This window comes from Mandrillus leucophaeus, unplaced genomic scaffold (genome assembly GCF_000951045.1).
Source record: "Mandrillus leucophaeus isolate KB7577 unplaced genomic scaffold, Mleu.le_1.0 Scaffold370, whole genome shotgun sequence".
Lineage (NCBI taxonomy): Eukaryota > Metazoa > Chordata > Mammalia > Primates > Cercopithecidae > Mandrillus > Mandrillus leucophaeus.
Window position 1 is genome coordinate 830,979 of NW_012103921.1, and position 13,454 is coordinate 844,432.

The 13,454-nt window shown below is 49.5% G+C and overlaps 1 protein-coding gene across 1 annotated transcript in view; it reads right to left on the minus strand.

Annotated features, from left to right (window-relative positions):
• Positions 1 to 13,454, minus strand: part of ALPL (alkaline phosphatase, liver/bone/kidney) — a 74,056-nt gene that overhangs the window by 19,314 nt on the left and 41,288 nt on the right. Inside the window, exons 2-3 of the mRNA XM_011990147.1 lie at positions 5,074 to 5,256; positions 942 to 1,066 (exon numbers count right to left, since the gene is read on the minus strand). Coding sequence (XP_011845537.1) covers positions 942 to 1,066; positions 5,074 to 5,152 — 204 coding nt within the window. The 5' untranslated portion in view covers positions 5,153 to 5,256. The remainder of the gene's footprint in view (positions 1 to 941; positions 1,067 to 5,073; positions 5,257 to 13,454) is intronic.

The window sequence follows — 13,454 nt, forward strand, 5'->3', positions numbered from 1 at the left end:
TCCCAGCTACTCAGGAGGCTGAGGCAGGAGAATTGCTTGAACCCGGGAGGCGGAGGTTGCAGTGAGCCGAGATCACGCCACTGCACTCCAGCCTGGGCAAGAGAGAGAGACTCTGTCTCAAAAACAAACAAAAAAAACCCCAGTTGCTCCAAGTACTAGCTATGTCACCTCCCTGAGCCTCAGTCTCTTGCCCTGTCAAATGACATTGCTGGCACCATCCCCTCAGGGTCACTCTAAGGACTGGGCTGAATAAGGCAAGTGACACACCTGACCCATAGGAGAGGCTCAAAAATTGCCTCCCACCCCCATTATCCCATCTCCAGGGCTGGACCAGGATCCTGGCTATGAGAGCTAGAGTCCCTCCCAGAGTCTGCGGGGCCCCTCTCTGTCCCGGGGCCCTATCAGATCTGCTCGGAAGCCTAGAGAGGAGGCTCCCTAGCGGCTTCCTCTTTTGAGGCCTCCCACTGCACAGAATGGGAAGCGAGATCAGGAGGAGTGGGAGGGTCTTGTCCAAGGCCATGTAGCATGTCGGTGGGCTGGGGACACAATTCTTATCTTTTGGCCCAGCTCCGACATGTGCCTGGCTCTTGGAGTGGGATGGGTGAAGAACAGCCCTCCTTCCTCACACACGCACCGGCTCTGGGAGAGATGCCAGGGGCCCCCTGCACGGCTTCTCTTATTCCTCCCAACTGCCTTGGTGGGTGGGCACCAGTGTCTCCTCCACATTAGGAAATGGAGAGCCTGAGATCAGGGCCCCAGTGGGAGAACTGGAAACTCACGCGTTGCTGTGGCTCTGCCCCAGCCTATGACAGCACAGACGAGAAGCGGGCACGATGCTGCAATGCACCTCTAGCCTTGGATCCAAGCACACCCCACACCCCTCCCCAAGAGGCCTCCCCTTACGTCGCCACCACTCCAATCCCTCAGCCCACTGCCCTCACCCTGACAGCCCCAGGTCCACCCTCTCTCTTCTGGAAGTGTCTGTTGAGGGCATCAATTTCAGACATCCCCAAGCAGTTCCTACTGGGAATCGGGAGCACCTTGGCCCTTCTGCCCGACAGGGTGCCTTTGGACAAGAGTTTCCGCCCCAGGAAATGGGAGACCTGTAGCTATCCACGAGTAGTTCTAGGATGACATGACATAAAGCCTGGGCAAGGCTGGGGCCAAGGGCTTTGCTCGGAGGTCCCCAGGCCCAGGATGGTTCCAACCTCCCTCCTGCCTTCCTCAAAACCCCCCACGGTGCTGTTGGTCATGGAGCCTCTTTGGCCAGTTGGCTGCCATTGGGTGGTGAAGACCTTCCACCCACCCTGACCGCCGACAGCCTGTCCCTGCCTTAACAGCTTGGAGTCCCAGGGCTGGGCTGACATCAGCCTGCCCCACACCTGTTGCTCTTGTTCAGCCCAGGCTCTGCCACCAGGTCCCCTGCTCGGTCGAGGGCTTGTTCTCTCTAGATTGGAGTCCCATGAGGGCAGAGTCCTTGTCTTTTTCACCAGAGCCACCCAGGGCCTATCCCTGAGAAGGGTTTGGAGTCTGGTTTAAGCAACAATGGCTCTGGACAACTGGATTCCAAGAGGCCATTGTTTCTGGAGACTACTAAATGATATGTGCAAATGCTCATGATAGAATGCCGGGGAAAGGGCACTGATCGGTACATACTGTATGATTCCATTTCTATGAAGCTCAAAATGGGCAAAGTGAGTCTCTGGTGACCAGTGTAAGCCTGGGCATCTCTTCTGGCTTTGGGAGGGGGTTGGCACAGGGAAGCCCACAGATGCCCCATGACCAGAAATGTTCTGTCTTGATCTGCGTGGTGGTGACACAGGTATAAATATATGTCAGAAATCTTTCATGCTATGTATTTAAGATCAGTGCCTTTTTCTGTAAGTTATACCTAACTGAAGAAAAAAAAGAAGGCTGGAATAGTGGCTCATGCCTGTAATCCCAGCACTTTTGGAGGCCATGGTGGGAGGATTGCTTGAGGCCAGGAGTTTGAGGCTATAGTAAGCCATGATTGTGCCATTGCATTCCAGCCTGGTGACAGCAGATACAAAAAGTTGAATTGCTGAACGTTCAAAGATTTTTCTTTTTTTTTTTTTTTTTTTGAAACGGAGTCTTGCTTTGTTGCCCAGGCTGGAGTGCAGTGGCGTAATCTCGGCTCACTGCAAGCTCCGCCTCCCGGGTTCACACCATTCTCCTGCCTCAGACTCCCGAGTAGCTGGGACTACAGGCACGCGCCACCATGCCCCACTAATTTTTTGTATTTTTTTTTTTTAAGTAGAGACAGGGTTTCACAGTGTTAGCCAGGATGGTCTCGATCTACTGACCTAATGATCCGCCCACCTTGGCCTCCCAAAGTGCTGGGATTACAGGCGTGAGCCATCGCACCCAGCCGTGAAGAGTTTTCATGTTGTCACTTTTTCACCTTTTCCCTTTTCATCCATTAGTTCATCTTTCACCCAGGTGGGCTGTAAGTGCTGAGAAGGCAGGGACCCCGTGCCAGAGTGACCTTGGTCCCCCAGGGATGCAGCTGGCACCACGGGGTCTCAGAGGCAATGGCCTGAGAGCCCATCAGCTCAGGCTCGGTGCCCCACTGCACCCCCTCTCCTCATCTGCTGAAATATAGCCTTCCTAAGAGAAGAGACCAACACTCACTGAGCATCCACGCCTTGCCAGACACTGTGACTATCCCATGTGATTCCCGTGATGGCCCTAAGCGGGAGGAACTCTTATCCCCACTGGAGAGATGGAAACACTGGGGTGCAGGGAAGGCAAGTGGGGACTTCTAGCCACATAATGGACTGAGCCGAGGAAGGCTGTCCTGCAGCTCCAGATACAGAAATGCTGGGGGAAAAAAATAGCACATAGCTTGAAAAAGGAGGAAAAGGGGGAAGGAAAATCCTCAGGAGGCAGCATTGATGAAGGAATCTAAAAACCAGAGGGGCCCACAGGAGCTGATACTGAGAGGAACGCCTGGGACGGCAGGCCAGGTACAGATTCAGGCTGAAGCTGGTTTCTTTTCTTTTTTGACACGGAGTCTTGCTCTGTTGCCCAGGCTGAAGTGCAGTGGTGCAATCTCGGCTCACTACAACCTCTGACTCCTGGGTTCAAGTGATTCTCCTGCCTCAGCCTCCCAAGTAGCTGGGATTACAGGAGTGTGCCATCACGCCCGGCTAATTTTTGTATTTTTAGTAGAGATGGGTTTTTGCCATGTTGGATAGGCTGGTCTCAAACTCCTGACTTCAAGTGATCCACCTACCTCAGCCTCCCAAAGTGCTGGGATTACAGGCGTGAGCCACCATGCCTGGCCAGAAGCTGGTTTCTTTTTAAGAGACAGAGTCTCACTCTGTCACCCAGGCTGGAGTAATTTGATTATAGCTCACCATAATCTTGAAATCCTGGGCTCAAGTGATCCTCCCACCTCAGCCTCCCAAGTAGCTAGGACTATAAGCATGCAGCACTGTGCCCGGCTGTTTGTTTGTTTGTTTGTTTTTAGAGATGGAGGTCTCACTATGTTGCCCAGGCTGTCCTCAAACTCCCGGACTCAAGCGATCCTCCCACCTCAGCCTCCCAAAGCCCTGGGATTACAGGCGTGAGCCACCACACCAGGCCTGCCGAAGCCGTTTAAAGGTACACATTTTGCCTTGGAGCTACGGAAGGGACAGAGAAAGACAGTCATTCGTAAGAAATGTGAATTCAAGTCCAAATCTGAGCCAGGTCTAAGTGGGGATCTGAATTTATAGTGTAAGAATTGCAAACCAAGAAATTAACATAAAAACTGGCCTAGAATTAGTTGAACCCCTCATGTCCTGAAAACACCATGCCACGCTGTGGAAACAGTTCCGCGTGAGTCTCCAACAGAAAAACAAAAAACTCCTGTTGAAGATGAGTTCACTAGTGAGAACTACAAATGACAAGAAAATGTGCGATCCCATGAGGGAGAATGAGCAGACAAAACCTACAGGAGACACAGCGGACCAAGACTCAGAAGAGTCCATAGGATTCATTATATTTCAAATTATCAAAGATAAAAGAGAGAACAGAAACCCCAATCAAAGAATAGTATAATATAAAAGGGAAAAGGCTGGGCACAGTGGCTCACATCTGTAATCCCAGCACTTTGGGAGGCCAAGGCGGGCAGATCACTTGAGGTCAGGAGTTCGAGATCAGCCTGGCCAACATGACGAAACCCCATCTCTAATAAAAATACAAAAATTATCCAGGTGTTGTGGTGCACGTCTGTAATCCCAGCTACTCGGGAGGCTGAGGCAGGAGGATCACTTGAACCTGGGGGGCGAAGGCTGCAGTGAGCTGAGATCACGTCACTGCACTCCGTCCTGGGTGACAGAGTGTGAGACTCTGTCTCTGTCGCAGAAAGAAAGCATCAGGCCTCTGAGCCCCAGCTAAGCCATCATATCCCCTGTGACCTGCACGTATACATCCAGATGGCCTGAAGTAACTGAAGAATCACAAAAGAAGTGAAATTTAAATGGCCTGTTCCTGCCTTAACTGATGACATTCCACCACAAAAGAAGTGAAAATGGCGGGTCCTCGCCTTAACTGATGACATTACCTTGTGAAATTCCTTCTCCTGGCTCATCCTGGCTCAAAAAGCTCCCCCACTGAGCACCCTGTGACCCCCCACTCTTGCCCGCCAGAGAACAACCCCCATGACTGTAATTTTCCTTTACCTACCCAAATTCTATAAAACGGCCCCACCCCTATCTCCCTTCGCTGACTCTCTTTTCGGACTCAGCCCGCCTGCACCCAGGTGAAATAAACAGCCTTCTGGCTCACACAAAGCCTGTTTGGTGGTCTCTTCACAGGGATGCAAGAGAGAGAAAGAGAGGGAGGGAGGGAGGGAGGGAGGGAGGGAGGAAGGAAGGAAGGAAGAGTAAGAAGGAAACAAAGAATAAAATATATATATATGGGAAAAGAGTGACCTATCCAATTAACACATGCAAGTAGCAGGGTTGAGGTTTCCTGCTCTGAACACTGTTTTCAGCTCTTAAATACTTTGCATGGCTCTGGGACCTTGAACATAGACACTGCCCTCACCCTACCCCATCCCTCCACCTGTGTCCCCAAGCATACCTGGCACTAAGGAGTTGGTAAGGCAGGTGCCAATGGCCAGTACTAAGAATGGTGAAATCATGGTGCACCCCAAGACCTGCTTTATCCCTGGAGCCCAGAGATGCAATCGACGCGGGTGGGAGGGGGTGGGCTGGCAGTGGTCAGATGTTAACTGATGTTCCAATCCTAGAAATTAAAAAAAGAGAAAAAGAGGCATGTGGGGCACGGCTCTAGAGATCCCTTTTTCACTCACTTAGTCATTCCTTGATTCATTCATCAAGTATTCGGTGAGCACCTATTACAGACCAGGCAGGGGGCCAGACATTGGGATGCCAAACTCAGGTGGTCCCTGTCTCAGGAAGCTGAACCACGCAAACAGTTGTGTCGGTATCAATGAGTTCCATGCTGCAAAGCGGTTCCATCCCATTTCCTAAATGAATTTCCACTTTCAATTCATCTGAAGCCCCCAACCTCCCAGAGTCCAGTCTTTTGGTGCAGTGTTTCTCAAACTGTAAAGAGAGCAAGCATCTGAATTCCCCCAAAGGCTTGTTACAACAGATTCCCGGCCCACCCGCGAGGCTCCGATTGTATTTCCAATAAGCTCCCAGGAGAGGCTGCTGCTTTGCGGACCACACCTTGAGAAGCCCTATTCTAGAGCACTCGGTCTTCAGCCTTTTAATTACCTGTGCCCCAGGAACATCAGGGACAAAACAAAGCGTGCACCCCTTCTTTCAGGACCCCTGCATTTGCTACATTCTCTTCTAGAGCTTGTCATTTATGGTAAGAGATATAAAAACGGTAGGAGTCACATATGTGAAAAGACTGGCTGGAAGCGTGGCTATTTCTGGGTGGTGACATCACAGACAACTGATTTTTCTTTTCCATTGTCTTTTCTGCATTTCCAAAATTTTCTTTTGTGCTGAGATACAGTATTATCTTTACACTTTTTTAAAAACATGTTTTTTTTTTAAAAAAAGTTGGATTGTAATTGAAGAGTTTAGGTGGAAAATAAAAAACTGGAAGGAAATACACCAAAACATTAACTGTGGTTTTCTCTGGGTGGTAGGACTATAAATGATTATTTCCTCTTTTTTTTAGGTTTTTGAATTTTCCAAGTAGCCTAAAACAAGCGTGTATTAATGGCATAAGAATGTTTTTACACTGTGGTCATCCTGTTAAATCACAACGAACAACCTCACTGGCAGCTGAGAAATGTACTAACCCTGTTGCGCATGAGTTACGAGACGAAGAATTTTAAATGGCAAGAGTTTCACTGAGAAATGTTATTGCTTCAACCAAGACCAAGATATGACACCATTTGTTGTGGGAAACGGCAGTAACACACACTCTACCGTTAGAAAAGTGTTGTGACAGATAAGACACTACTCTAGTACAATTGTATGTTAAGTAAAAACAAAATAAAACATTTTTAAAAAGTTGTTTAAAGAAAAAAAGCCAGGCATGGTGGTACATGCCTGTAATCCCAGCTACTTGGGAAGCTGAGGTTGGAGGAAGTTCGCTTGAGGCCAGGAGTTGGAGACCAGCCTGAGCAACACAGCGAGACCCTGTGTCTAAGAAAAATTTTTGTATTTTAATTTTTATAGATTTTCTTTTTAAAAATTCTTCTCTTTGCAGCTCCAGCTCAAAGGAAAAAGATTTTTTCTTTTTCTTTTGTTTTTTTTTTTTGAGACGGGTTTTTGCTCTTGCTGCCCAGGCTGGAGTGCAACAGCACAACCTCGGCTCACCGCAACCTCCGCCTCCGGGGTTCAAGCAATTCTCCTGCCTCAGCCTCCCGAGCAGCTGGGACTACAGGCTTGCACCACCATGCCTGGCCAATTTTGTATTTTTAGTAGAGACGGGGTTTTCTCCATGTTGGTCAGGCTGGTCTCGAACTCCCAACCTCAGGTGATCTGCCTGCCTCAGCCTCCCAAAGTGCTGGGATTACAGGCGTGAGATGCCATGCCCGTTCAAGATTTTCTTTTTAATTTAAAAATACAGTAAAAGAAAAGAGAGAGAGAGAAAAGGAAGGAAGGAAGGAAGGAAGGAAGGAAGGAAGGAAGGAAGGAAGGAAGGAAGGAGAGCAGGAGAAGAGGAGAGAGAAAGAGAGAAAGAGAGAAAAAGAAACCACTACCACCAGAAGAAGGGATCTTGATTCAGCCTTAAAAACATGCAAGCTGCGCTCCAGTGCCAGAAGTGAGGGCTCTGGGGTAGGGGCTGGGGGTGGCGGTGCAGAGTGGAAATTAAAAGGAAATACCCCACACCTAACATCTAACAGCACTTAACTGTGAGGGAGTGGTAGAATTTGGAATTTCAGATGATTTCTACATTTTTTTTTGTTCTACTTTAAGGTTTCCCAACATTTCTATAGCAAATCCTAAAATCAGAAAACTGTTATTAACTGAATACAAAATACTAATACATTAAACTATTATTTAAAATCACTTAAAAACGAAGTCACCTCCTTCAGGAAGCCTCCAGGATGGTCACTCATTCCAATATAACACCGCTGAGCTTCATGCCACCTCAAACATCGCGTTTTGAAGGTAATACCTCCCTTTTCGACGGTAATATAATTCTTTCCTGGGCCATCTCAGCCGCCTCACCGGGAGCTTCTAAGAGTGAGGACTTTGTCTTGTTTGTCTCTGCACTCCTAGTGCTTGGCACAGTAAATATTTACATCAGTTGAACGTCAATGCCCTAAGGAAGGAGGTGGGAGGAAGGGAAGAGCCATCCAAAATTCTCTCCTCTGTGTGTGCAGGAAAGTCCAAGAGTTCGTGAAGGTCCGTAACTACCGGAAGGTCCGCCCGCCGTTGGAGTGTAGACCGGCACAGCGCATGGGAAAACCGGCAGGACTACCAAAGCTGATCATCGGCCCTGCGCCCTGGGACCTGTTTCTCTCCAGCAGAATGTGCACATCAGCCCTGTTCATAATGGCTTCAAAACGGCCTCCATCTACGGCAGGCTGGATGATACATTGTGTGTGTTCACAACACAGAAATCACCACAGACGGCAAGGAGAATGGATGACCCCCAGCTCCTCACAACATGAATGAATCCCACAAGTTAAGTTTGAGCAAAGGAAGCTAAAACCAAGAGCACTTACAGTGTGATTCCGATGACAGAAAGTATAAAAACTAACCCAGGGTGTTGGGAAACGGAATGGAGGCTCCACGTGGAGGGTATGGAAACGGGAAGGGGCTGCTGGGGTGCTGGTGCGGTTCTGTTTATGATTGATCTGGGTGGGTGGGTGCTGGTTACACGGTGGGTTCAGCTGTCAATGTATAATGCACACATTTTTCTCTACGTGTGTTTTATTTCAATAAAACAAATACTACTCTTTGGGAGCTTATATGAACAATCTATAAAGGACACCGACAAAATGAAAGCAAGCCTATGTACTGCGCTCCATAGTTTATAAAGAATGTCACCATGATGTTTCACTAATAAACTATGCAGTGGACAGAAAAGGACCTATCATCTCCTTTTACAGATGAGAAAACCAAGGCTCTGGAGGGACAAGTGACTTGCCCAAGGTTACCGACAGGAAGTTGCAGAGCAGAAACCTGACCACAGGGTTCCTGATTCTGGAATTAGCAATCAGGTTACCATCAGTCACCTCCTCCAGAGGGAGGGATTTCTGTTGCTCCCAAGTGTAAAATGAGGGTTCTGATGTTTGGCACATGGATAGATTCATGTAACCACCACCATCACCATCAGGACCCAGAACAGCTCTGCCACCCCAAAAATCTCCCTTGCGTTCTTTATAGTTACACAATCCGCCCATCCCTAAACCTGGCGATCCCTGATCTGTCCTTCACCACTGTGTTTTTGATAGGTATGGTATTAAATCCACAGACCAATGTGGGAGGGTTTACGTCTCTAGCACGTGGAGTCGCCCACTCATTCAGTCAGAGTTCTTCAGTTCTATCAGCACTCTGTAGTCTTCCGCCTGTAGATCTTGGATATGTTTTGTTAGGTTTATACCTATAGGTTCCATCGTGTAATGGTTAGTACTCTGGACTCTGAATCCAGATTTATACCTATGAATTTCGCTTTTTGGGGAACTATTGTAAATGGCAATGTTTCTGAAATTGTTCATTACTAGTACATAAAAATACTACTGAGTCAAGCACGACGGCTCACACCTGTACTCCCAGCACTTTGAGAGGCTGAGGCAGGTGGATCACTTAAGGTCAGGCATTTGAGACCAGTCCGGCCAACATGGTGAAACTCTCTCTACTAAAAATACAAAAATTAGCCGGGCATGGTGGTATGCACCTGTTATCCCAGTTACTTGAGAGGCTGAAGCAGGAGAATCGCTTGAACCCGGGAGGTGGAGTTTGCAGTGAGCTGAGATCGAGATTGCACTACTGCAATCCAGCCTGGGCGACAGAGCAAGACTCCATCTCAAAAAAAAAAAAAAAAGAAAAAGAAAAAGAAAAAAGCATTCAGCCTTTCCGCATTTGGGGTGGTCTTCTGAGGCGTGAGGTGGAGTAGATTTTGTGGCGACAATCAGGAACTTGTTTTTGGACATGTTGAGTTGGAGACATCTTTTAGAAGTGGAGACACTAAAGAGGCAGCTGAATATTTGAGTCTGGCATTTGAGAAAGAAGTCTGGGTTAGAGGTAAAAATTTGGGAATCACAGGCACAGAGGTGGCGGTTAACACCCTGATGAAATTTGACGCGCTCATCAAGGGAGAGGGGTATTGAAAAGAATTTCTTTAATCTGATAAAGGCTTTATGCCAAAAACCTGCAGAAACCATCATACTCACTGGAGAAAGCTTTGGCAAACTTCTTTTAATGCTGGCTTATGATGGTGAGGAGCTGGGGCAGCCTCATTGTACACAACTAGCGAAATAAATTAGTAAGGAGTGGTGGAGGCCATGTCTGTGTGGCAGTGGTATTAAAACTAGACGTCAAAACAGCAGCATGGTGGAGTCTAAAGGCAGAGGACCAAGTGATGAATGTAAAGAATCAAACGCAGTATACGTAAGTACAAACCACTCCCACGGACAGAACACTGTGTAACACACAAGGACACTTACAAATCCAAGGCCATATTACGTACATTAGCATAGGGACTTCGGGGAGCTGTGGGAATGGCAGTGGGGAGGCAGGGAGCGGGGACAAAGGAAAAAATGAATAAATGAAACAAGAACTGAGAGCTCATTTGGGTATGTCATATGCTAAGAGAGATAATGCATCCCACTCTGTCTGCACCTAGGGTCCAAAACAGGTGAGTGAATACAGAAAAATCAAAGTGTAGAGTGACCCGGAAACTCCGAAAGGCTCATCCAGCCCCACATGATTATTCTTTCGGTTATTGGTTTGTCTCTCCTCCCTGCTAGCCTGAAGCTGCATGAGCGTAAAGACCATCATCTTAGCCATCTCTGCATCCCGAGCGCTTGCACATGGCAGCAGTTTCGTAAGTGCCACCAGTTCAGGCTGGGATGCTCTGAATTTTGGCCCCAGGGATACACATTGAGATAGGCTTGGCCTGGAGGCAGGTGCCTTCTCCCATAGCCTCTGCTCAGGACAAGGAGGGGGTGGGGACCTGGGAAAGCCTTCAGAACCCAGAGCCTCCCTGCTGGCCCCACCCCTCAGACCCCTCCCCCTCGCAGAGGCTCCTGGCTGTTCTCTCGCAGCCCTGGAAGTGGAGGGGCCCAGTTTGGGGCTGCGGGGGCCCCGGCCACCCACCACCCTCCGCCAATGTCCTGCCAGCTTAAAATGGGGCCTCCGGGTGTGTGTCAGCCCCATCGCCACCCCCTCCCTCCCTTCTCTGCCAGGCTCCTGGCTCCTCTGTAGCCTGATTATAGAAGCCCCGGCTAGGCTGTGGCTCCAGAAGAGCAGCTACTTGGCAGTGCAGTGGTGGGGGCTGAGGGGCCAGGCAGGCCTTGGCTCTGAGGACTGATTCAGCAATCTGGGCAGAGGGCCCGGGAGCATCCTGGAGCGGGGCAAAAAGCCAGCCCTGGGCTGCATCTCAGAAGATCTGCGGCAAATGATAGAAGAACGGGACAAACGTGTCACTACCATTTCTTCGGCCCTCATGTCACACTCAGCCCCATGCTGTTTACATCCCTGATCTCACAATAAGGATGAACAGCCCCCGTTTTGTAGTTTAGGAAACCGAGCAGAGGGTCTGGCTAGTCTTTGACCACACAACATTCAAGCCCAGGCTGACTCCAGGGCTCAACCTCTTCAGGCCTCAGTTTCCCCATCATGAAGAGTAAGAGAGACGAGTGCCCCGCTGGCTCCATCCCACAAGAATAAGGGAAGCCAAACGAGCTTAGGGCGGGGTATTTGGCAGCGGTGGGGAGTCAGGCCAGGTGAGTTCCCCTACCTGAGTGGCCTGGCCAGGCGGCAAGTGAAGAAACAAAGGAGGCCCAGGGCCAGCCCCAGAAGGAGGAGGCTGAGGGCCACCATGAGGACCACATCCAGGATGGGGGACAGGAGGGCCATCTTGAGGCGAAGAGGGCCCCTGGGAGCGGCCACTACGCCCCGCGCACAGTCGGTCACACTAGCTCCAAAGCCCTGGGTCAGTGGCCGTGACCTGCTTTATCCCTAAGTTAATCTTTGTGGATTAGTCAGGCGGGATGAAATGGGGTGCTGGGGTGGGAGGGGGAGCAGGCTACGAAGCTCCCCTCTCCCATTTGAGCCCCAGGGGAGGACCCGATGCTTGTTCATTCAACTTTGTTCATTCATTCCTCACTCGCAAATACCTACGGAGCTCCTGCTGGGTATCTCTGTGCTAGGTTCTAGGGAAACAGTTGGGAACAGGACAGACATAGTTTCTGACAGCTTGGAGGTAACTGACCAGCCAGTGTAGACAAAGCACCTACTATGTGCTAGACATTGTGCCAGGTGCCCTGTGGGGTAAAAACACAGAAGGAAGGGAACCCCTTGGCTAGCAGCAGAGGTTTTCCCTTAACAGCAGCAGCTGCTCCAGCCCATCTATGAACCCAGAAATCTGAGTTGGTGCTTAGCCCAGCCAGAGGGATGCACCCATGTTCAGAAGACAAACTGCTCTTATTGAGCACCTACTGTGTACCAGGCCCCATCTGGGCTAGAGACTAGTATCCCCATTTGCAGAGAAACAGAGGCTCAGAGGTGCAATGGTGGAGCCGGGATTTAAGCCCAAATCTGCTGGTCTCCACGGCCTGTAGCTCAGAACTGAGGTAGCAACAGCCTAGGGAGGCTTTAGTCAAGCCCTGCCAGGCGCTGGCCGAAAGCCAGCGGTCACCCAGGAGGCAGCACACACAGGACGGAGGTGGACGAGCTGTTGCCAGCACGGAGGGGTCTTTTCTGCTTCCAAAATTGTTCCCCCAACCCAGATCCAGTCTCTCCCAAAACATCCCATGAAGTCAGGGGAGTGGTTATGATTCCCATCTCACAGAGTCAGAAACGGCCCAGAGAGGTCAAGCCACGTGACACAGGCACCGCTGTGCACCGTTAGACCAGGCCTTTTCCAATCATGCTTCCTGCCTCCTGGTACACCTCAGATCCCATGGCACAAAATACCCAAGGTCAGGGGGAGACACTTTTACCCTCTTGGTGCCAAGGAAAGTCCCCTCTTCTTGACCCCAGAAAGGCCACTGACCTCACCGTAACAGGAAAACGAATCTTGTTACTCCATTATGCCCTTTTCTTTCTCAACATTCCTGTAACTCAAATTGCATCAGATTCTCACAACATCCTAGTGATACTGGCAGGGTGGGGATTATTAGCCCTATTGATAAAAGAAAAACTTCAGCTGATTTAAATTTAACAGAGTTGCCTGCAATCCCAGCACTTTGGGAGGCTGAGGTGTGTGGATCACGAGGTCAGGAGATTGAGACCATCCTGGCCAACATGGTGAAACCCTGTGTCTACTGAAAATACAAAAATTAGCTGGGCATGGTGATGTGTGCCTATAATCCCAGCTACTCGGGAGGCTGAGGCAGGAGAATCGCTTGAACTAGAGAGTCGGAGGTTGCAGTGAGCTGAGATCGTGCCACCGCACTCCAGTCTGGCAACAGAACGAGACTCTGTCTCAATCAAATTTAAAAAAAAATAAAAATAAAAAAATAAAAAATTAAATTAAATTAAATTAAATTAAATAAAAAAAAAAAAAGAGTTGGCTGGGCACGGTGGCTCAAGCTGTAATCCCAGCACTTTGGGAGGCCGAAACGGGCTGATCACGAAGTCAGGAGATTGAGACCATTCTGGCTAACCTGGTGAAACCTGGTCTCTACTAAAAAATACAAGAAAGCTAGCCGGGCGTGGTGGTGGGCGCCTGTAGTCCCGGCTACTCGGGAGGCTGAGGCAGGAGAATGGCGTAAACCCGGGAGGCGGAGCTTGCAGTGAGCTGAGATCCGGCCACTGCACTCCAGCCTGGGCGACAGA